This window comes from Manis pentadactyla, chromosome 14 (genome assembly GCF_030020395.1).
Source record: "Manis pentadactyla isolate mManPen7 chromosome 14, mManPen7.hap1, whole genome shotgun sequence".
In the NCBI taxonomy this organism is placed as follows: Eukaryota; Metazoa; Chordata; class Mammalia; order Pholidota; family Manidae; genus Manis; species Manis pentadactyla.
In genome coordinates, this window is record NC_080032.1 from 1,810,459 (window position 1) to 1,834,766 (window position 24,308).

At 49.2% G+C, this 24,308-nt stretch overlaps 1 protein-coding gene and 1 long non-coding RNA gene across 18 annotated transcripts in view; both read right to left on the minus strand.

Moving 5' to 3' along the window:
• LOC118911073 (zinc finger protein 337-like) overlaps positions 1-20,396 on the minus strand; it is a 118,531-nt gene extending 98,135 nt beyond the window's left edge. For 3 of the 17 annotated variants that reach the window (XM_057492098.1, XM_057492096.1, XM_057492097.1), the window contains exons 1-4: positions 19,257-20,375; positions 4,767-4,842; positions 4,300-4,426; positions 3,919-4,014 (exon numbers count right to left, since the gene is read on the minus strand). In XM_057492098.1, coding sequence (XP_057348081.1) covers positions 3,919-4,014; positions 4,300-4,426; positions 4,767-4,842; positions 19,257-19,327 — 370 coding nt within the window. In that variant the 5' untranslated portion in view covers positions 19,328-20,375. Of the gene's footprint in view, positions 1-3,918; positions 4,015-4,299; positions 4,427-4,766; positions 4,843-19,256 lie in introns of all 17 variants that reach the window. The other 14 variants (XM_057492103.1, XM_057492102.1, XM_057492088.1 and 11 more) reach the window with 13 other exon arrangements.
• A 1,167-nt stretch (positions 20,397-21,563) lies between these two features.
• On the minus strand, positions 21,564-23,829 carry LOC130680799 (uncharacterized). Its single transcript, XR_008993836.1, has 3 exons — positions 22,686-23,829; positions 22,472-22,580; positions 21,564-21,975 (listed from the first exon to the last, which is right to left on the minus strand). It is a non-coding gene; the product is annotated as an uncharacterized LOC130680799 (long non-coding RNA).
• Between the last annotated feature and the right edge of the window lie 479 nt (positions 23,830-24,308).

A 24,308-nucleotide genomic window follows, 5' to 3' on the forward strand; every position in this document is an offset into this window, starting at 1 on the left:
TTTCAAGCCCCTGCAAGGGCCCTTGTCAACACTAACAGGCCTGACATGGACTTGCTTTTGTAAGAATTCTGTGGTCAAAATATGAACACTGGGGTCATGTTTCAACACTCACACTCTGAGAAGCTGGTGGCAGAAAGAACCACTCTCCTTAAAATTCACTGACAGATAAATCAATGAGCAACTGCTTTGGGGTGGGAAAGGAGTTGTTATGTCCAGGAAAATACAGAGCAAGGAAAGAGAAAGACGGCCGAAGTCTGAATGAACTCCCAACATGCAGACCACATGGAACGGGCAAGTCAACAATGCGTTGGTGTTGGCACAGAAGGCCTGGTACAATTCCACTCACATCAAGGTCCAGAAGCGGCCAAGTGCTGCCCACTGGGCAGAACCACAGCAGTGGAGGCCTTGGGGGATGGAGAGGTGGGGAAAGGACTGGGAAGGGGCCTGTGGAGATGGGCTGGGGAAGAGCAGGGCTCAGCGCACCCAGATGCATGCACGTGAGAACACACGGCCTGTCACTGCAGGTCTGCACATATCATGGTATTCGGACTCTACCTACAAAGACCCGCACGGAAACATCTGAATATTGGTTAAATGGACTTCCATGCAGTAAGGCTCATGAGTTAGAGGAAATGGTGTGTGAAACTCCCTTTGACAGCACCAGACATAAAATGGGATCTTGGACAAAAGAGGAAGGCACAGATGGGGAAATATGTCATCAAGAATATACAGCAAAATGCTAGGTGTTGAATACAACAAATAAAAATTTCAGAAGCTTGGCTCAAAGTATTGTGGGATATAGACTTAAAAGACACATGGGGAGAGATTAAAGATGGCAGCATAAGAAGTGAGACAGAGAATCCCTCCAAGAAACCACATATAATATGAAAATATAGTTGATACAACTAATCCAAAAAGAGCAACAGGAAAGAAGACTGGGCCAGGCTGCATACACCTGGGAACAGAGCAGACCTCACTAAACAGGGTGATGTACCAAAGCCCTGATCCAACGGGACTCAATCCCGTCCCTGAACCCAGCTGAGAGGAGGAAGAGAAACAGAGTGGGGAGGGGGTGGAGCCTGAGGCTGCTAAACACGCAGCCCTGGAGATCTGCTTTGGGAGCACAATCCCTCTCAAAATAACAACAGCATTCTTCAACGAACTAGACCAAATAATTCTAAAATTCATATGGAACCACAAAAGACCCAGAATAGCCAAAGCAATATGATAAAGGAGCAATGGATATACAGAGGGGAAATGAAAGCCTCTTGAACTAGTATTGGCAACACTGGACAGCTACATGCAAGAGAATGAAAATGGATTATTTTCTAACCCTGTACACAAAACGAAACTCAAAATGTATCAAAGATCTGAATCTAAGTCATGAAACCATTAAAGTATTAGAAAAAGATGCAGGCAAAACTCTCCTGAATATAAACATGAGCAACTTTTAATGGAATGCATCTCCTCGGGCAACGGAAACCAAAGCAAAAATGAACAAATGGGACCCCATCAAGCTAAAAACCTTGCACAGCAAAGGACACCATCAGCAGAACAAACAGGAATCCAACAGTATGGGTCAATGTAGTCATAAGTGACAGATCCGATAAAGGACTGAGATCCAAAATATATAGAGAGCTCACACACCTCAACAAACAAAAAGCAAATAATCCAATTAAAAAAATGGGCACAGGAGTTGAATAGACAGTTCTCTAAAGAAGAAAGTAATATGGCCAACAGACACACAAAAAGATGCTCCACATCGCTAATCATCAGAGAAATGCAAATTGAAACCACAATGAGATATCACCTCACATCAGTAAGGATGGCCACCAGAGAAGAGACAATGAACAACAAACACTGGCAAGGATGCGGAGAAAGGGGAACCCTCCTAGACTGCTGGTAGGAATATAAACTAGTTCAACCATTGTGGAAAGCAGTATGGAGGTTCCTCAAAAAACTAAAAATAGAAATACCATGTGACTCAGGAATTCCATTCCTAGGAATTCACACCAAGAAAACAACCTCTCACATTCAAAAAGACATATGCACCCCTATGTTTATCGCAGCACTACTTACAATAGACAAGATATGGAAGCAACCTAAGTGTCTATCAGCAGATGAATGGATAAAGATGTGGTATGTATACAGAATGGAATACTACTCAGCCATAGGAAAGAAAGGAACCCTACCATTTGCAACCACATGGATGGAGTTGGAGAGTATAATGCTCAGTGAAATAAGCCAGGCAGGGAAAGGAAAATACCAAATGATCTCCCTCATTTGTGGAGTATAATAACAAAGCAAAACTTACGGAACAAAATAGACTCACAGATGCTAAGATGGGACTAATGGATACCAAAGGGGAGCGGTGGGGGAGCGCAGGTAGGGAGGGATGGAGAAGTGGATTGTGCAGCATAATGATTAGTGAACACACTATGTGTGGGGTCACGGGGAAGACAGTGTAGCACAGAGACCAGTAGGGACTCTGGCATCTTAGTACACTGATGGACAGTGACTGCAATGCGGTATTCGGGGGAACTTGATAATAAGGGTGAATGTTGTAACCACATTGTCATTCTTGTGAAACATTCGTAAGAGTCTCTATCAATTGATACCTGAACAAAAAATAAAAATAAATAACAGACACACGATACAAAAACATGTTAAATAATTAATGCTATCAAAAAGTAATCTAATGAACCGTACTATTAATATCAGTATAGAGTAAGTGTTACTAGATTCTGGAGATGAAAGGATAGGAAGACCATGACTTGCTTCAAAATAATCGAGCTGTGGGAGAAGAGGGTGAGAGTGGGAGGAGGCAGGACTGCCCCCAAGAGAGTGGAGCTGGGAGACAGGCCCACAGAGCTCATCAGATCAGGGCGATTTCAAGTCAGGTTGCCTGTACACAAAGAACATGGCACTAACAAACTGACCATGATCACACAGGGACAGATGGATTCATTGGGGAGAAATACAATAGATGTCATGCAATAGAAGACTTAAAATTCGTCTCTCAAATACTGTACGGACAGTACAAAATGACAGACTCATGCCAAAAAAATTGGTAAAGACATATGAGAAGTGACAACAATCTACAGAATGTGTTCACGGCCGAGGCACAGTGAGGATTCCTACAGCAGGACACAAGGAGACTTCCAAGCACATGGTAATGGCAGCCATGTCAACGTGAGTCGGCTACCACGCTCCCCAAGAAGGGCCTAGGGACCAGTTAGGACAGATGAAGACTAAAAAAACACCTTCAGCATGACCAGAAGATACCCCACAAATTTACACTTGTCCACAGGCAAGGAAGGGGTATTAGCTCTCTGTAGAATCTCCCGTGATCCCACCATAAGGGCCTGGGGGAGGGAGGTCCAGAAAGGACTGGGCACACAGAGGACTGGAACAGGGGACCCAAAGAGGAACCCCCATTGCTGCAAGACAGCAAGTCCAGGTGACAGGTGAAAGAAAGAACCGTGACAAGCAGTCCCCATGGCACCCACTCTAGACAGCAGCTACCCGAAGGCAGTGACTCAGGGTCACAAGAGGGAAAAGGAAGGAGAAGTGGCCCCAGAGACAACGGTGGCAAGAAGAAGAGGTGGAAGATGGGACACACGGGGCCCTGAAGGACACAAACACAGAGAAGACACCCCACTGCTGCCTCACAGAGGCGGGTCAGCAAGGCCACAGAGGGAAAGCCTACTGGGGAGAAGGTGGGCTTCCTGCAGTCGGAAGGTATCACGGCACCCAGGATACCCCCTCACTCATCCAAGATGATGGTGTGGGAGGGAGGCAGGGCCAGGCAGCCCCAGCAGCCGTGGTGCAGGAGGACAGCTTCCGGCCAGGGTCTCTGAGCAGCCGCCCCAGCCCCGCAAGGCCGAAGGCCAGTGTCCACCCGGAGGCTCCCCTCACCTGCACAGCGGACTGGCCGGTGTCTCCTCTCTTCCCTCCAGGGCTCTTCCCCTCGCTCCAGCCACGTGATGAGGTCTGGTTTGGAACAGGGAATTCCTGCTTAGCGGGAAAAAGGAGGAGGTCAGTTTTGGTTATAGGCCAGAGACACTATGTACTGGTGCCAGACTGGGTGGGGAAGGCCGTGGGGGTGGGATGGAGCTGGGCCCCATGCATTCCAGGCTGTGTGGTTGCTGGCAGGCCTGGGATCCCGCACTCCCAGAGGCACACAGCCCCCGCCCATCCCCAGGGGAGCAGGAAGCGGAGCACCCACATCTCAGTGGGACCCCAGGGAGAGTAAGATTCAAAGGGGACAAAACAGCCCTGAGGGGAGACCCCGCTCACCCAGCGACTCCAGGTGGCTGAAGTTCTCCAGCATCACGTGTCTGTACAGGGTCCTCTGCGCAGGGCTCAGCAGCTTCCACTCCTTCTGCGTGAAATCCACAGCCACATCCTCAAACGTCACCAGAGCCTGCAACACAAACCCAGGCCTGCTCACCGGGAGGCTGCGAGCCACAGCCTGGCCATGTGCGGGCACGGGGTCTGCATCGTCCCCCAGCTTTGCAAGCGACCACCGGGTGCCAGACCTTCCACACTGCAGGCGGTGGTTACCAGGGGCAGCCTGAGACGGACAGTACGTCTGCCCTCCTCCCCAGCCCGAGGACCTGCCTCATCCCGCAGGGGCTGATCAGGTAGGTCACCTCCCCTGGACGGCTGCTGCCTTGGCCCTGTACCAAGGAGGCAGCCACCAGGCAAGTGAAGGGATGGGTCCGTCCTGTGATGGCAAAGATGGGACATCTGGTACGTCTCACCTCTCTGCCGGCCTTCCAGGGTCCCAGAGCCGCCTTCCTGCTCTCCATGGAGAAGGGAACCCCTCGGAGGGCTGCTCTGCGGGGAGGGAAGAGAGTAAGAGCGTAGCTGGGTGCGCCCGCCCCGTATGAGGCAGGGCTGACCCTCGCAGTGGAGGGCAGTCATGGGCTCCAGCACGGCCACCTCCAGGGTCCTGACAAGGGCAGAGCGAGCCAGGCTACCTGCTGGCACAGCTCCACGCTGGGACCTGGGCGTGAGGCTTCAGCGCCACGGGAGCTGAGTGAGGATTTCTTACCATGCTGAGTGAATGAGAGACGGCGTTGGGACCCCACAGGGGAACTCCTGCCTGTCAGGTCAGGGTCCAGAGATCCAGGGGACCTCATGACGGCTCTAGTGACTCTCCCAGCCTCAGGCTCCATGTGCTTAAGTAACCACAGGGCTCACACCGGAGGCCACCAGTACATGGTGTTGGCAGGATGCACAGCATGCTCCTAACCACATGCTGAAGCCCAGGGGAGATGTGGGCAGGTAACGTGGTGGGGCCCCAGTATAGAAGCAATATCCAACCGCAGGTTAACCGCAGCCAGCCAGCTGAACCCCCAGATCCCCTTCCCCATTTGGGCGGTGTGGCAGCCTGTGCCCTTGGAGCTGATGGCAGGTCACACTGTGTAGGCCTCGGGGGTTTCTGATCAGAGGTGAACGGGTAGAGCCTTCCGCCCAGGACTGCTTCTCACAGCACCTGGCCTACCTCCACCCCTAATATACCCAAGGTCAGGTGCCAAGGCTGGGGACCAGCTGAGAAATTAGGATTATAACAGTTCCTAGTATCTCCACGCACCATCAGCACGGGAGGCAGGTGAGCTGTGGTGAACAAGAAGCCCTAAGACACAACAGAGTCGTCCACACGTGTGGGAGCCGCTGCCACCTGGGTCCTGGTGCAGCAAAGCACCTGTGGGGAACTTTACTGGGAGTCGGTGTGATCCGAACACGAGCCGGTCGGAAGGTGACACTGAAGAGTCATTAAACAATACGACCACACATGGTGTCATTACAGTAGGGCAAAGGGTCCACGGAGGCTCGTCATACCGTCCTTTCGCAACTTGTATTTTAAAAAATAACAGTGAAAATATGGTAATTTAACTGTCAAACAAAGTGCAGAGCAAAAGGATGTCATTGGAACGTTCTCCATATTGAGAAATACAGGCCTGGGGCTAACAGTGAAGCCGGAGAATAACCGAAGTGGCCACGTGCTGGAGAGAGAATCCGACCGCTGGGCGGCGTACTAGCTTAGAGAGGCTTAATAAGACATCGTGTAGAACTGGTCAGAAGGAAAAGCATCGAAATCCCCTATGTTCTGTATGGGAAGTCAAAAGCATTTTTTAACATTTGTTCTTGTGATTTCTTTATACAGACTTTTTATACCCACTCTGTTGCATGTCTATCTATTCAAAAGTCAAAATGTTATGCTCCTGTATTTACTTTCAAAAGTTTAAATATTTTATGTTATCTGCAGTCTAAGTCACTTTTTATTTCCTCTTCTCATTATTTGTTGCCAGGTCACAGAAATACAAGTGATTTTTAAAAACCTGATTTTCTATCCTGTGAAGTTCTAAGTTCTCTTCTTAGTACAAGTAGTTCTATGATAGATCCCTTATGAGATATATATATATATATATATATATATATATAGTTGGAGAGCCAGGGAGAGGCTTTTACTTAGAAATATAGTGAGAGGACAGACCTCCGGGCTCATTGCAGGAGGTGATGAGAGAGCCCCCGCTAAGGATATTTTCTAGGAACACAACAATGTCTTCTGGGAATAAAGGCAGTCGAACTTTTTTCTCAGAGCTTATGCCTCTTTTTCCTTGTTTGCCCGACTAGATATTCTAGTATAACGCTGAGGGAGGGTGGGGAAGGCTGCACGCAGATGCTCGCCCCTCATCTTCCAGGAGGGCACCTCACCACTCACGCACGCCTTTGCTGCTTCCCACCAGCAGGCACTGAGCTATTACTGCGCTATGTAGAGGGCACGGCCCGGTGCTCTCAGCGGAGTGAGAGACGCACTACCTACTGCCGAGAGAACAAGCCGGTAATAAACCCTTTCACACCCAGAATGATCTACTCTCATTTCTTTGGTCACTGAATCCATACTGAACTTCTCCGAGGCAGGACGCCCCGCAAGACAACTCCATTAAAGTGGCAAACTGAACTGGTTCAGGACATTAAGGCTCTGTCCTCTCTTGGGCATGAACTCCACGTGGCCAGAGTATATGATCCTGTGCACGTGCTGCAGGACTTCATCTGCTAACGTTTGGTGAGCTTCTCTGACAGCCTCTGGGCTGATGCCTCACATGAAGGGGCATGAGGGACGTTAGAGAAACGTCCTCCAAATCCCGAGAAGTAACATGTGCACAGACATGTCTTAGAATACAACAATGCAGGGACAGAATTCATTTTATGACGTTTTACTGAGTCTGTGTCTCTGAGAAACTGAAGGTGATTGGCCGCCCTGCACTGAGTAAGTCCATCGGCACAACTTTCCCAACAGCACCGGCTCACTCATACCTCTGGGTCACATTTGGCAATTCTCACGTTATTTCACACTTTTCATCGTTCTCCTATTTGTTAGGTGACCGGTGATCTTTGATGTTGCCACTGAAGTGCTTTGGGTGCCCCCCCAATGCACCCACGAGACGGCAGAGTCCATCAGGGGGCGTCCCGAGGGCTGTGCTCACTGGCGGTCCCATCCCTCTCCCTCTGCTCAGGCCTCCCTGTCCCCTCACACACAGCAATGTACAAATAAGGCCAACGGGTTACCCGACAGTGGCCTCTAAGTGTTCCAGTGAAAGGTCACCTGTCTCTCCTGTTAAATGAAAACCTAGAGAAGATTCAGCTGAGGGAGGAGGGCATGTCAGAAGCCAAGATGGGCTGAGAACAAGCCCTTTTCACCAAAGACTGAGCCCAGTTCTCTGGGTATGAACACATAGAAAAGGTTCATGAGGGCAACAGTGCTCCTCCACTGAGCCCCCATTTGATAAGACGAAACAGCCTATGGACGATATGGGGAAGGTTTCACTGGTCTGGACAGGAGACCAAACCAGCCACAACATTCCCTAAGACGAAAGCCTGACCCAAAGCAAGACCCTCAGTCTCTTCAATCCTATGGAGCTGAGAGATGTGAGGAAGCTGCAGACGAAAGGGCTGAAGCTGGCAGAGGTTGCCTGATGCACTTTAAGGAGAGGAACCACCTCTGTAACATAAAAGTGCAGGGAAAGGGGCAGTGCTGACGCTGAAGCGGCACAAGATCTTTTCTGAGAAGTTCCAGCTGAGAACACTGACGAGGGGGGTACACTAAACAACAGGCTTGTAGTGTAGACAAGGCAGCCTTGCATTGGAAGATGTCATCTACGACCGTGATAGCTGGAGATCAGAAGGCAGTCCGTTTGCAAAGCTTCAGAGGACGGGCTGGCTCTCTTGTGAGGGGCTAATGCAGCTGGTGACTTTACGTTCAAGCCCATGCTCATTTACCATTCTGAAAATCCTAGGGTCCAGGAAATTATGCTATATTTAGAAAAGATTCCTTCCAAATTTTACTTCTTCACAATGCAGCTGGGCACCTAAGATCGCTGACAGAGGTGTACTCTCTGGTGAACATTTGCAGGCTTGCTTACACATCCACTCGATGCAGCCCTTGGATTAAAAAGCGCTTTTGGCTTTTAAGTCTTATTATAGAAGAAGCACATTTCATAAAGGTCCAGCTGCCATAGACAGCGATTCCGCTCAGGAATCTGGGCAGAGGAAAGTGGAAATTTCTGAAAAGGATTCTCCCGTCTAGGTGCTATTGTAAGAATACTTAGGATTCCTGGAAAGAAGACAAAATATTGACATTTACAGAAGTTTGGAAGAAGCTGCGCCCAAATTTTGCAAGTGACCTCAAGTGGTTCATGACTGCAGGGGAGGAAGTAACTATAAATGTGGTGAAAACTACAAGAGACCTGGGTCTCCAAGTAAGGCCTCAAGAGGGGACTGGACCACTAGAATCACAGCATAAACTTTAATGGATAAGCAGATGCTTTTTAGGCACAAACAAAGAGGTCTCTTGGGGTGGAATCTACCAGTCGTGCAGATGTTGTCAGGGTTGCTGAAATGACAGAGAAAGATTTAGAATATTTTATAACTTTAGATGAAACGCAGCAGGACAGTTTGTGACACTACTATTTTGGAAGTTCTGGTGTGGGTAAAATGCCATCGATCCGCATCCCAAGCTAGAGAGAAATCTTTTGTGAAATAGAAAATGGGACACAATAAAGATCAGAACATAATAAAATACAGAAATTAAAGAACAGGAAAAAAAGGAATGAAAAGGACTGCTCTGTCTTCAAGAAGATAATCAACATAGATAAACCCACAGCAGATTTGTCAGGAAAAAAAAGAAAGGACACAAATAAAGTCGGAAAGAAAAAGGAGAAATAACAACTAACACCACAGAAATTCAAAGAATTCCATGGAAAATTGTATACCAAAAAACTGGACAAGCTAGAACACGTGGACAAATTTCCAGAAAAGTACAAACTTCCAAAGCTGATCTGGAGGAAAGAGAAAATCTGGACAAATTACCAGTAAAAAAAATTGAATTTTATTTTAAAAACCCTCAAAAAATGAAAAGCCAGCTGAATTGTTCCAAACACTCAAGGAAACGCTAATACGCATCCTTCCTAAAGCATTGCCAAAATAGAAGACCGAGGGCTACTTCCAACCTCACTCTATCAGGCCAGCATCACCGTAAAAGCAAAACAAACGCATTGCAACAAAACAGCATGAAAGACCAACATCCATGGTGAACAGAGATGTGAAAATCCTCCACAAAATAATAGAAACCAAATTCAAAAACACAGCAAGAAGACCATCCAGCACGACCACATGCGATTTCTCCCTGGGAATTGAGGAGCAAAATTATTTGCAAATTGACTAATGTGATACACAATAAAAAGGATAAAAATGAAGTGATAATCTCAACAGATACTGAAAAATCACTTGAAAAAAATTCAACATCGATTCATGATAACAGCACTCAACAAAACGGATGTACACAGAACACATTTCAACATAAGAAAGGGCACATAAGACAACGCCACAGCTAACGTCAACTGAATCGGGAAAAGCTGAAATATTTTTCTCCAAGATCAGAAAATAATCAAGTACACTCTCACCTCTTTTATTCAACATAGTAGTGCAAGTCCTAGTCATGGCAACCAGAGAAGAGACAGAAGGCTTCCAAATTGGTGAGGAAGAAGAAAACTGTCACTATTTGCACATGACATATTATACATAGAAAACCCTGGAGACTTCACTAGAAAACTGTTAGAATGAGTAACTGGATCCAGCGAAGTTGCAGGATACGAGATCAATATACAGACATTTGTGGCATTTCTACATAATAACAATGAACACAAGGAAAAACCAGGAAACCAATTCCATTTGCAACTGCATCAAAAAGAATAAAATACCCAAGAGTCACCTTAACTAAGGAGGTGAAACAGCTGTACTCTGAAAGCTGTAAGACGCTAAAGAAAGAAATTGAAGAAGCACCAGTAAGTGGAAATCTACCCTGTGCTCCTTTATAGGAAGAAATAATATTGTCAAAATGGCCATCTTGCCCAAAGGAACTTACATGGTCAATGCAATCCATTTTGAGACACTAATGGTATTTTCCAGTGAACCACAGAAGACTCCAAAGAGCCAAAGCAATCTGGAGAAAGAAGAACAACGAATGGTGAAAATGGGGGCATCATGCTCTCTCACTTCAGGCTACAGTACACAAAACACTGTGGTACTGGCACAGAGCAGGCCCATAGGCCAATGGAACAGAATGCAAAGCCTAGAAATAAAGCCACATACATGTGGTCAATTAATATATGACAAAGGAACTACAAATATACAGTGGGGAAAACAGGCAGTGTTGGGAAAGCTGGACAGCTTTGTGCAAGGGAACGAAACTGGATTACGCTTTAACTGCACGCAGAAGAGTAAACCCAAAATGGATTAGAGACCTGACACTAAGACATGGAGCCATGACACGCTTAGAAGTAAACACAGGCACAAGTGTCATATTTATGGCTGCATTACTTAAAAGAGCCAACTTATACAAGCAACCAAACTGTTGGAAGAACAGATAGATGTGCTACATGTATGCAATGGAGCATGATTGAGCCACAGGAAAGATATCCAGACACTTGTGACAGAATGGGTGGACCTGGAGGGTATGATGCTAAGTGAAACGCTACACCAGGAAGAGGAAGAAAACACTATATGACTTCACATATTATACAAAACAAAACGAATAGAATTCACTGCCAGACTCAGAGAAGGGACTGGTGGTTACCATGGGAAGGGAGGGTTTGGGATTGGGGTTGAAGTAGGTGAGGAGGATAGAGGTACAAAAACTCAATCATAACGAAATTAGTGGGTGAGTGAAAGCAAGGCATAGAGCATACAGGCCATAGATTTCTTCTATGTTTCTATGTCAATAGTAAATAATAGTAATTACACTAGTTGGGGTGAACACTTAATAATGTATGTAACTGCCAAATCACTATGCTGCAGATCTAAATCCAGTGTAACATTATACATCAAATATCCTTCAGTAAAAAATCATGATAAAATTAAACTTTCAGACTTAAAAAAATGAAGAATCAAACACTTTCAGAAACACATGAATCTAAAAGCCCAAGACATCCATTCCGCAAAACCCAGAAGGATGACCTCAGAGAGCCTTACTGAGATACCAGACCCCTCAAGCATGCTGACCTGAGCCAGAGGTTTAAGAACCCAGGGTCGGCAGGAGGAGGAGCTTAGGACAACGGCGGTGCTGGCCACTCGGGGAGAAATCACCACCGTGAGCGGAAACCTAGGGAGAGAGGGCGCTGTCTGTCATCTGCACTGGCCACAGTCAGTTGTTCTGTCACACTGACAGCGCGGGAGGTGGTTCCCAGTTTGTGGCTCAATCACAGATTCTCAGTATCATTACAAACATTTAGACAGTTCTGAATAAATGTTTCTCCAAATGCTGAGTGGCCGTAAGAAAGTTGTCAGTGATTTAAAGAGGTGTTTTTAAATAATATCCACATTACAGTTGTTTTGTGGGGAAAGAGTCTCTAGAGTTCCCTACACCGCTGTTCCCAAAGTCCTAATTTTTGGTTATATTTTGAGCACAAATAGTGCCACGTAGTCAGGTGAGTGGTGGGCGCATCATCTGTCCTCCGGGCACAGGGGTACAGGCAGCACAGAAGTAGATTACTTGGAAGAACCCAGAAGGTGCGAGGGAGGGAGTTGGGGGAACATACAGCAAAGTCAGAGAGATGGCGCGTCACCTCGTGAAGGAGGAGACGCCTGTCCACACGTGGGAGCTGCACCTTCACCAAGACGCACAAGGAAAGAACAGGAGAGAGAAGTGAAAAGTACCTGCTGAACACTAGACAGTTCTCTTCCCATGCCTTTCATACTAACGGCCCCGAGCACGGAATCGAAATTGCAAAGACGTTTTTGAGCCCACTAGGGAGAGTTCCATGGGACCGAGTAGCTGGTGAAATTAGGGGATTGTTAAACTTCTAGTGTGATAATGGGGCCAAAGATGAGTTAAAAAGCAAAGCAACCACACTCGCGCTCAGGAAGCCTGCTGCAGTGTCCGCAGATGAATGAGGTCTGACTGGGCTCAAGACACGGTATGAAAATAGAAAGCTTAGGGTTAGGGTGGGGCCTGGAGACACAAATAACAAACTGTTGGGCTGATGAGGGTATCAAGAGATTATACATTATATTTGAATTAATGTTTAAGCATTTTTCATTATAAACTTAAACATGGATTCTCTCTTCCCAAACAAACGGGAATGAGAGGAGAGTCCTCTCTGCAGGCCCAGAGTGGACACCCCCACGAGCTCTGGCTGTTCTCACTCGGGCCCCCTGCCGACATTCCTGGGCGCCAACACGTGCAGTACAGGAACGGAGAGGCAGCGACGGCGGCTTCACAGAGTCAGCAATGCCTCACGTTTGAATGCCAGGCACACTGGGAACATTTAGCTCCTCCACTTATAATTCATTAAAATGTTGAGGAAACAAACCATCCTGGGGTGATGAGAAACTTTCATATACTGATTCGGATGATGGAGACTCAACAGCTTATATTTATCAAAACTTTCTGAACTGTACCTTAAAATGAGAGGGTTTTAGTGTGTTGAAATTATACCTCAGTAACACTGATGATTTCTTCCTTTGCAGAGCAGAGATTCCAGCCCTAACCAGCAGGTTGGATGAGAGATAAACCGTGGATAGAGCATAAAGCCCAGGACCTGCACAGATGCATTGCTCATGGAATGCTACCTGAACCGTTTTTCACATGGCCGGTTCTACACCAGGCATGCGGTCGGCTGCGCACAGCACTGACAGGCGCAGGGACAGACGTGTCCTGAGCAAGGGGCTGGGATCTGGGGAAACGTTTCTCACTGAGAGGCTTGGTGTCCTGAGAAGCAGCTGAGGCTCTGAGATCACATGGCACAGTGCAGCTCACAGGCCGTCAGTCACGGCCGGGGGAAAGCCCTCCTGGTTTGCAGCAGAGAAGGTAACAGGCAAGGAGTATCCAACCCAGGCAGCTGTCCTCCCTATGCCCAGCACAGTCCCCTCCCCTGTGGGCACAGGACTGGAGGAAGCAGAGCAGGAGGCTAAAAGAGTGTGTCCTGGGAAATTCCCAAACCTGTGGTCAGTGGCCGAGAAGAGACCCAGAATGTAGGCATCTGAACACAGCCTGTCTTGACGTGATGCCGACACTGATCAGAAAGTTTGTCCTCTTAATTCATCTGGAACAGAAAGTTTTAATATTAACACTATTGAACTATTATTGGGCATTCACTGTCCACCAGAGATGGAATACCTCACAACAAACTTATGATGTGGTTACTTACCACCCACCTTTTCCAGATGAGGAAGTTGAGGCACAGAGAGTTTAAATTTGTAACAAATCCGAGGTCTGAAGTCTCACTGCAAAGCCCATGCTTCACACCAGTGGGCATGGCTAAGGCGATGCCCAGCATACACACATGGGGGAGAATGTGGACCAAACCAGAATGTCTGTGTTCATAAGAAAACCACACGCCCAAAGATGTTACTCTTCTTATGGTCCTATGTTGGCAAACAGAGACTTAATGCCAAACCTGGTGGTAGTTTCCACCCTCCCTGGAAGAGAACCTTTAACCAGTCAACATGTTATTTCCTGCTCAGCACTGGGAAATATACTGAGACCCCTTCTGCTCCCCTTCAGGCATCCTCACATAAAACAATGGATCCTTGGCCAGTAATTTCCTTTCCTCTGCTCCCTTTCCACCTTTAATAACCTTTACTTTTCTGCAGCCGAAAGGGGTCTTCCTCCACTCACAGAGGCGATGCTGCCCAGTCTTGAGCGATATAATAAAGCCCATTAGATTTTCAGATTTGCTCAACTGAGTTTCACTTTTTTCAACAGTTGCAAAGTGATGTGTCAGATGAAGCTGATGCATTCGTGGGGTAATAGTATCTCTACTTCTGGGTTTTGCTCACAATTTTTGCCACAATAAGTTAAAACCATTTATTTGGCGGTCATCCCAACGGCCTACTGGTGTTGGAAAACCTGCCTGGCCTCACTAGACCTCCCACGCCAATAACCGAGGGAGTTGGAGTGAGGCAGGGGGAGGAAGGACAGAGTTAGAGAATTAGTCCGTTAAAGCTCAGAAGGCCAGCTTCACATGGAATGTTTGAATACTCCCCGGATAAAGGAAGCATCTCAGCACAGGATATGTTTTCACTGTGTCAATGGGCTCATACCTTTGTAAGATTTACTTTATCCTGCTAAAAGCCCCAGCTTATTCAGGAGAAACTCCATCCTAAAGCTAAGACTGAATTTTAATCAAAAAGAGAATAACTCAGCTCACTTTGGAGGCAGAGCAGATGGTCTCGATTGATATGCTTCCAGGCAGGACTGCTGTTCTGGGAGGGAATCAGACAGGTAAATGTCTTGTGCTAAGTTAAAAGAAAAAACTTAGTGTCTCATCAAAGATGAACATTCTGGAACCAGTGGACAAGTCCACACTCCAAGCCTTTTGTTATATTCCTGAAAATCCCTCACCGCATATAAAACCGCCTGCACTTTTTAAGTGTGTAGCCCTTTCCAATCTTTCACCGCACCTGTCTCTTAGGTAGCCCACACTCCCCTTACTCTGTGTGCACATTTTTGCCTTAAATCAACTCTCACTACTACAACGCTCTATATCTATGCTTTTCCAGTGTGTCTGGGTCACTTTGCTTTGTCATTGTGATCCTCTGCATTGAAGCTCAAACCTTAACGCCCTCTGCCCCATTACAGATAAGTAAGGAGGGGCTGCTGAGAGCTCAGATCTGGGCTCGCAAATCACTGTCACCTGGGTGCCCCCAGATTGCTCTGAAGCTCACGGTCATGCTCTCTAGCAGCCTTCCTGAAAGCCCCACTTATCTCTAGGAAGTTCGCAGAACATAACCTCATTACATCCTGCGCTCTGCGGCTCCCCCAAAGCCTGGGGTGGTAGGGACTCGGTTCCCACGCTGTGCAGATCCCAGTGCACACTGGACGCAAGGTGACACCGGCTTAAGCAGTCAGCAGGGGATGCGCCCCATGCAGAGCAGAGGTTCAGTGAACTTCCTTTGTCATTCTCTCTGTCATTCCCTCACACTCTCGCCTTAATAAACTGCTTCCTGGAGAAGGGGATTGAGGGGTATTATGATCAGTTCACACGGTGTGTGGGGGTCCTGGGGAAGACAGTGTAGCACAGAGAAGACAAGAACTCTGGCATCTTACTACATTGACAGAGAGTGACTGCAATGGGGTACAGGACGGGGTACACAAGAATGGGTGTGAACGTAATAACCACATTGTTTTTCATGTGAAACCTTCATAAGAGTATAATATCAATCATACGTTAGTAAAAAAATTGTATAAACATATAATAAAATAAACTCCCTCACCTTATACTCACTTCCCTCCCACTCCCAACCAACTCCCCTCCCCCAAAAATATGTCCCCACTGTTTGAGGGGAAGCACTATCTGGGAGGAGAACTGAATCAAGAAATTGCTTGTATTAAGTTTATTTTACAGAACATCTACAGGACAGACTACGGATGGTGGTATAACATCTCTCACCATATCTCAGGTCATGAGGCCACATATCATGAGACTGTTAGGCAGAAGAATAGATATGAGTGGGTGGGGTGGAAAGAAAATAAGGCCAGGAAAACCCACTAGGAGGGACTCAAAAGACTTGGCCACTTCAAACTGGAGAGCCAGAAATGATGGATAGTTAATGAGTTAAACAGTAAGGCTAAAAAGTCCTGGAGTAACTTGGCCTGGAATTCTTGAATATTCCCAGATAAAAGTATCTCAGCATAGCCTCTGCCTTCATTTTGTCAATTAGATCATGCCACTGTAAGATTTACTTTGCCTGCTAAAAGGCCCAGCTTATTCTTTAACTTTAACCATATGCTGTTTTTTTCCTCCTACAGCCCCTAATGAAGTAATTTGCAACCTGAGCAAGAGATAAGCATCATGATTAGTTGTCGGGAGCCAGTCCAAACTGCCCACCTGATGGCACTGCCCAGATGCCCAGCAAGAAGGAAACAAAGTGGACTTCTGACAGGAACAACCCCGCTAACTCTCCTTATTATTATGGTGTTTGGAAATGTTGTTATTGTGTATTTATACACCTAAATTGGAAAACCAAATTTAAAATAACCTGGGAGAAATGCCAGAGGCAAGACCACCTTTCCCCCAGAAAGTAGGGATGGAGTGACAAGAGGAGGACCCTGAGAGGACTTTGGAAACAAGTATTAGCATATAATAAACAGGGGTTGTTTGAGTGGGTCCCAGTACCCTCTCCCCACCCAACTCGGCCCTGAGAGGAATTTCTAAATCACTCCTAGACCTGTTGGGTCCCGGGTGAAAAAATAAAACAATAAAACAGAGCCAGCATGTATAACGGACGGGATATTGTGTGTGGAAGGGCCTGGCATGACTGTACACACTCTCCCCATTGAAGAAATTTTCTTGTAGATATTATTGTATATGGTTTAAAGAAACTCTAAAAAAGCACATGACCCTGCCCTCCCTGGGAAGAAAGGTGGCCTGACTGGGCCCCTAAGCCTTCGGATTCATTGGTTATTACCCCCTTACCTCATCCCCCCAGGGGCAACACTCTCGTCTCTATGAAACTGGGCAACTACCCAAGGGTACAGTTTCCAGTTCCCGCAATTACAATCAGCTTAGTTTTGCTACACTGCTTTGATGATAGACTGTTTTGCTGTTTTTCTTTATATCTGCATGTAATGCTCTAGACCTAGAAAAATAGACTTAGCTATACTTAATACTTAAATGAATAGTAACCGCGGTAATTTTAGAATCAATAATAAGGAAACTGCAAGTAGGGCCCAAGCCAACCAGGTGTGAGGGAACATTCTGAGAATTAAGTCTTGTTTGTTCCGAAACCGCTAGGGATGCCCAGCAAGCACAAGTGCAAAACATTAATAATTGCTAAGGCGCCAATAATCTCATCTCTAAAGATTGACCTTTACGTGAATATTTTTTCTCAAAGAATCAAATGTTCTAATCTTTGTGAAACTGCGTACTCAAAACATATATAACCTTGCTAAATTTCAATAAAACAGGCCAGGCTCAGCTCGGAAACTCTGCTAGTGTCTGTGTCCTCATTCATTCATTCCGTCACTTGCCGACGCCATTCATCCCTCAGGGATCCCTGGACTCGCTGGAGCTGGACTCTGCCAATTAATTTTGGAAACAAGCCCAGCTCTGAACAGCATCGTAACAACAGGAACGATTCCAGCTTAAAACCAAGATTGCATTTTAAAACCCAGGAAATTAAGCAGTACGATTCTTAAAACACTCTTTAGCAAACAGACAATGACTCAGCCCACCTAGGGGGCGGGGCAGGCAGTCATAAGGTGACATGCTGGCAGACAGATGGTGCTACCCTAGGGAGAAATCAAAGCACTAAATTTCCTGTGTTGAGTTAATTTTGTAGCATTACCTGGAGGACAGAGAAGAGACTTAACATCTCATCACAGATGATCATTTCGGGTCCACTTAACTAGTCTACACTCCCTAGCCCTGTCACATTCGTGAAAAATCCATAAAATGGGAAACCCCCAACCCTTCAGCATGCACCGCTCTGAGGTCACCCACACTATCTAAGTGCTTAGCCTTGAATGAAACTTGAACCTTCCAGCGCCTCTTCTCTGAGATCGCCCACATCACTTTCTCAGTGTGCACTTTCTCTAAATACAATGCATGCCCTTCAGGGTGTCTCGCCTCCCTGAGGTCACCTGCACTTTATCCCTAAGTAAGTAACTTTAAAGAAAACCTCTACTCTGCTTCACTACTTTATCTCTGCCCTTCAATTCTCTGTTGCAGTGGGGGCAGGAACAAAGGAAAATAAACAACGCTCTGCTAAAGACACCACAAGTCATGCGTATGCCCAGCAACGCCCCAGCTTTTCCCCATTCTTGAAAGCCTGAAAAGACACAATCTTAAGACTACGAGTGAAACTTCTGAGGCTACCCGCAACTCCCCTTTATTCGAGTGGTACTTTTTGACTTAAAGATTTCTCACTGGGGCGACCAACTTATTTTGTTTTGTCTCTGCGCTCTTCCAGCGGTGAGCGTCTTTGTTACTTCGCTATTCATTCTAATCTGCAGACTGAAGCGCAAGCCTTCACCCTCTGTCCTACATCGGGTAAGTAGGGAAGGGCCACCAAGGTCTGAGTTGGGCTCACAAGTTGCGTCGCCTGGGACACCGGGACAGACCTCCCGCTGTACGACCGTGCTCTTTAGAAGCTGCCCCCAAATCTCCTTTCTTGGCCTTCGGGAAGTTCTCAGAACACGGCCTCACCCCGCGCAGTGCTCTGCGCCTCCCCGATATCCTGGGGTGCTAGGGCGTGGTTCCCAGGCTGTGCAGATCCACGCGGACCCTGCATCCAGGTGACCCGGCCGTGCAAGTTGCCGAGGCATCTGCCCACGCGGAGCTCAGTGAGCGCCCCTTTCCGCCCTCGGCCCTCGCCTGCTCTCTGCCGCTGCTCACCGTTCTGGTCACCGCCCTCACCTCCACTCGTCCGACCTGTTCGAGAACTCCCTCTCCTCGGGCGTCAGGAACCCTCCCGCCCAGGCGGAGGCTCCGCCCAGCGCGCGGGGAGAGGCCCTCCAGACGTAGCCGCCCGACGACCCCGGGACTCCCCGGGCCGCAGCTCCCGACTTTTCCCAAAGGCTCTCCTGGCGACTCGCCCTGTCTCCCCCTGGGACACGGACCCCCTGCACCTGCGGCCTGCAGGCGCTTCCGGCCTCAGTAACCCTCCCCGCCACATTCGCAGAGCCGGCATCCTCCCTGCTCGGAAGAGGGAGCTGGACAGGGGGCTGCAGGGCCCCTACTCACCCGGGGACGGACGGCGGGTGGGGACGGTGGCTCTGCGTCCTCGGCCGGAGGCAGACGGAGGCTCTACGCATCGGCGTGGCCGTCCACCGGAGGACACTACCCGGGATCCTGTGCGCAGGCCGGATTCCAGAACCCAGAATCCTCGGCGGGCAGTTAAAGACGTCCGTACCCAGAATCCTCGGCGGGAGGCTCCAGGATTCCAGGACCCAGAATCCTCGGTGGGGCGGTTCCAGGACTTCAGTGCACAGAATCCCTGGTGGGCGGGTCCAACGCGTCTACACCACGAATCCTGGCGGGGCGAGTTCGAACCTCAGTACCCACAAACCTTGGCGGGGCGGCTTCAGGACCTCAGTACCCGGAATCCTCAGGCCCTCTTCAGCTGTCCAGCACTAACTCACCCGTACCCAGAAGAGTCAGCGCGGCACCGCCCCAGGCCTTCAACACCCAGAATCCTCGGAGGCGTGGCCAGTGGTGTTCAGTATGCAGAATCCGTGGGGCAGCTCCACCTCCCGGGACTGCACCTCCCAGAAATCTCCTTTAGGTCATGCCTGCAGTTCAGACTCGAGTTCCCAAGCCGCAGGCGCTGCCTTTTGTCTCAGCTTCAAGTGAGGCCTCCTTGAATACTGAAGCTGCATGGCCTCTACCCCAGTTGCTGGATGGACGTTGTGGGAGCTGCGGGAGCATCTGCTGCACAGCCGTGCTGCACCTTACATGTAGGGAGGCAAGTTCCCTTCCCTGTGTAACAGACCATGTCACTCTTTCCCCTTCCAGGCACCTTCTAAAACTCCCATTTCTGTACCTCTACAAAGTAAGTTGCCAAGAAAATGAAAAGGTTACAATCCTGGGCTGATGCACAGTCTCCCCTGAGCCAGATGGGACTGAGTGTCCTAAAACATTGAGGAGAGAACCATTCCCAAGTCTGCAAAACTTGAGTTCATGATCTAATGGGCCCACAGCAGCCCCAATGCAGGAGTTCCCGGTCTGCAGGGGACCCAGGGCATCAGGCCGCTGCAGGTTCTATGAAACCTGCCTATGCCTAGTGGTCCCTGCAAGCATCCAATGTGAAAATCTACCCCATCTTGACTCATCCAGGAACAGGACCCAGAAAGGGAAGCAAATCTGGCAGGAAGAGTTGGGACTCAGCAAACCATAGCTTGCCACACACGTGCCCCTTGCTGACAGATGACCTCAGAATGTCGACGTGAGAAATTCGGGTGTTCAGGGGGAATTGGCCACTTGAGTAATTCTAGTTTCATTAGTAGGAGATACTTAACCGGCACTGAACACAGGGTAGACGTTTCTATCTATGACTTTCAATTCCTATGTAATTTCAAATTTATACAAAAGTTGCATTAGAACAGGACAAAGAATTCTCATATACCCGTTTCCTGGCTAACTTCACCAACTGTTTTCACTCTGCAACATTTATCCGGCCTATTTCATCATCTTGTCTTCCACTCTCACTCCTTCCTCCCCCTTTCTAGACTCTGTTTCAGACTTTGTGGCTTCTTGTCCTCAAGACTTTTCAATGAGTTATTTCCTATCTCCAAGGCCATGGGCACAGGACAATGATTAATCATGGGAAATGAAGTCACACTACTACTGTCTCATCCACCACTGGCTTCCAATTTTGTCCGCCATCCCAATAATGCCATTTCTAGCCATCTTCCCTCCCCCTTCTCAGACCAGTCCTGCCTCAGGAATTGTATATACACAGTATTTGGGCCCTTTGGTCCTGTCTCACCTGCACACTGCCTCATGTTTCTTTGTGTGTTCCAACCTTGAGTGTTTTGAAGGGCACAGAGGGCAGCTCTCGTCTACAATGACGCACAAATGGACACTACCTGAGGTTTGCACACAGGAGATGCAGCTGATGGTGCGAATACCCCTGGGCATGATGCGTCCTTAGGACCCTTTATCAGGAGGTATGGTGTCTCCTTACTGATGATGCTGACTGTAAGATAAATTCCAACCAAAATAAGCAGGCGACGAGAGGCAAGAAAGGGCCAGGCAGTTTATTTGAGGACAATCCCAGGCAAGGTTCACCAGTCTACATAAATGGAGGCTGGAGAAGTCTCGCCCAGCAGGGCAGGCAGCAAGTTTTTAAAGAAGGTAAGGGGAGGCAGAGCGTAGATTTACAGCAGCATGACGATTGTCTAGCCGAGGGTGCGTGAAGGTCTCTCATTGGTCTCTAGACAGGCCCTGGACAGCTACCACCATTCCTCCAGCGTGGGGGAGGGCTCTAGTTAGGAACTTCTAGAATGTTGTCTGATCAGACCCTGAAATGTTGTCAGACCAGGACCTGCTGGTCTCCTCGCCTTATTAGGTGAGGCCTGAGCCTGTGCGGCAGGCTCACCCCTCCCCCAGTGCCTCCAGCCTTACACTGACTTTGATCCCACAGCTAAGCTGGTGTCCACAGCAGGGCCGTCATTCACCTTTTGTAAGAATCTGAATCATGAGAATTTTAACGAGTAAACTCTACAACCATCAGTCCTTTCGTTTTCACTACAAATACACATAAGCAAAGTTCAAAAGGACTTTCAAAATGTATCAAGACTAGTGAATTTTAAGGACACACAGTCACATGAACTGTCACGTAGATTTTCTACTTCTGCCACAGAGCAGGGCCTGGCCACGTGTGCCTTAGGCGGGACGCCTCCGATCATCCTGTTGGAAGCATTTCCTTAGGCAGGTGAACAGCAGTGAGAACAGGCCGTTCCTACAGAAGATGGGGTTAGAAACGGGGAATGTGTGTTTCTGGCTGAGTTTAGTGGCACTCTTGCCCTATCGCTGGCCTCAATTTAAACTCTGCAGTGTAGGTTGCCATCCAAGGAGGATTCTGTTTCTCTGGGAATTGACTGTCTTCCTTGGAATCTGCGGTGCAGGCCGCAGCTCACTAAATCTAAACCGAGATCTGTTTCTTGCTATCTCTACCCCCTCATTGCCTGGCTCCAGGGACGACTTGCCCCAGCGACATGGAGGCAAATACATTCCTGGAGTAAAGCATGTTAATCACTGTGTCTAGAAACCTGTTCACCCACTCAACAATGTGATGCCTGGTCAATAAATATGAGAGGTGCCTTTCCAGCACCACTCTTGAGCTGGTATGCCTTGAGTCCGCTGGCTGGCCTACTCTGGTCCTCTATATCTCATCGCGTCGCCTCTACATCTGCGGGTCGGAGACGGGGAGGAGGCCGACACTGCAGAGCAATGACCTCACTGAAAATGCAGCCCAGAATCGGTCACCTGAACCCGGGCAGCCAGCTGGCTCTCAGGCGCTGAGGCATCGGCTTCCTGGGCAAGTAGGCACCCCTTCCCTGCTCTCTACAAAAGGGACAGTGAGTTATCGGTTTTACGGCTTATTCATAGGGCATCACATTGATCCCTCCCACCCCTTCTGTGCTGGAGGGGTCAGCTGTAGATGGACACTTGGGCACGTGCACTGATTGCCAGATTTTGTCCACGTCCATGAACGCAGCCAGAAGCCGGGAGGCCAGGCGGACGGACTGTCCCAGCACCCGCCCACCGCCGCTCTCCACACCCGCTGGCTAGGCTCAGGGATTGTCCCGGTCACCGTTCCCGCCACAGTTTCTCAATTTAAATGTACTATCTGGGGACAGGAGGGCGCACCACGCCCGCAGCACACCCAGCGGTTACTGAGCCTCCCTCTTCCTTACAAACGGAAGTGGGGGTGACGGCTGTCGCCGCTCCCCGCGCGCGTGCGCAAAGATCAGGTGAACCGCGCTGTTCAGCAGCACCGAGCTCCGTGCGTTCGGAGGGACAGGGACGACCCGGTCGGCGAGGCAGCCAGGCGGGGGTCGACCTCACGCTCGGGAGGAAATCCGCAGAGAGCTCCCTTCTGCGGACACGCGACCCTGCGTCCCCGCTCCCGGCGCGCCAACAAAGCCCTGCCTAGCGCCGCCAACGGTAGCCTCAGCGCGGCTCACCTCCCTGACCCGCATCTCCCGCGGGGGTAGCATGGGAGGGACCTCGGTGACTAGGCGGTAACAGACCAAAGCTGTGCCAGGAATAGAGAGGCGGACTCCAGGAGCGTCGTCTCCCCAGCCCAGCCGGACGCCACAGGCTGTGAACCAGTCCGAGTCCGCCGCCCTCTGTGCGCCTGGAGGCCCAGGGGCCGCGCCTCCCGCCCAGGCACCGCCCAGCTCCGCCCCTCCGTGCGCCCGTCTGAGGGCTACGGGCGGACCATTGACAGGCGGGACGGTGTCTGTGTCCACGCGGCCTGGGCGGGCGGGTGCTGGTGTACCGGTTGGACGGGCCGGAGGGCGCGGTGGCCCCGGGGGTCGCGCTGGGCCTGGGCTCCTCCCGGCCCCGGGCAGGCTGGGGTCCCCAGGAGTGAGTTCGTGCCCGACCGCGCCGTCTCCGGAGCGGCGTGTCCGCTGCGGGGTTGCGCTCCCACCACTGTCGGGCTCACATCCTCTTCTAGACACAGACCGAGGAGCCGCCAAGCGAGCCTGTAAGTCCGGGGAGAGGAAATCCTGGGGCAAAATACCTCTAAAACCAAAATCAAAGGGAAAACTAAGGTTTAAACCCCGTATATTGCTTACAAACTGTGGTCGGGGCCCTTCCCTCTCCTCCGGCAGAAGCATGCGAGACCTCCACGCCTCTCAGGTTCAGATAAGCCCTCGGTCACCATATAGTTACACACCGATACGGAGATGACGTACTTCTCTGCACCCTTGAGGAATGCGTGTTCATATGTAGATGCATTGAAGCCAGGAAGAGATTCGGGAATGCTGCAATGTTACCCACAACGTCCCAGTCACCAAACCAAGATGTGGTCTTGCTTCCTTCTCTTTCTGGCTTCAGGGCAGGAGGCAGGACCACTCTGGCTGCCCTGTGGCTTCCGGGCCTGTTCATTCTCCCTTTTCCCTTGCGGACCCTACTTCTCTTCCTAGGTGAGGCTCTCTCTGCTGCCTGCGGCATCCCACTGCTCTTCCTAGGTGAGGCTCTCCTTGCTCGCTACCGAATGTCGGGCTTACGTCCCGCCCCCCACCCCCAGGCGCACCCACAAGCTGACTGCACCTTGCAGTG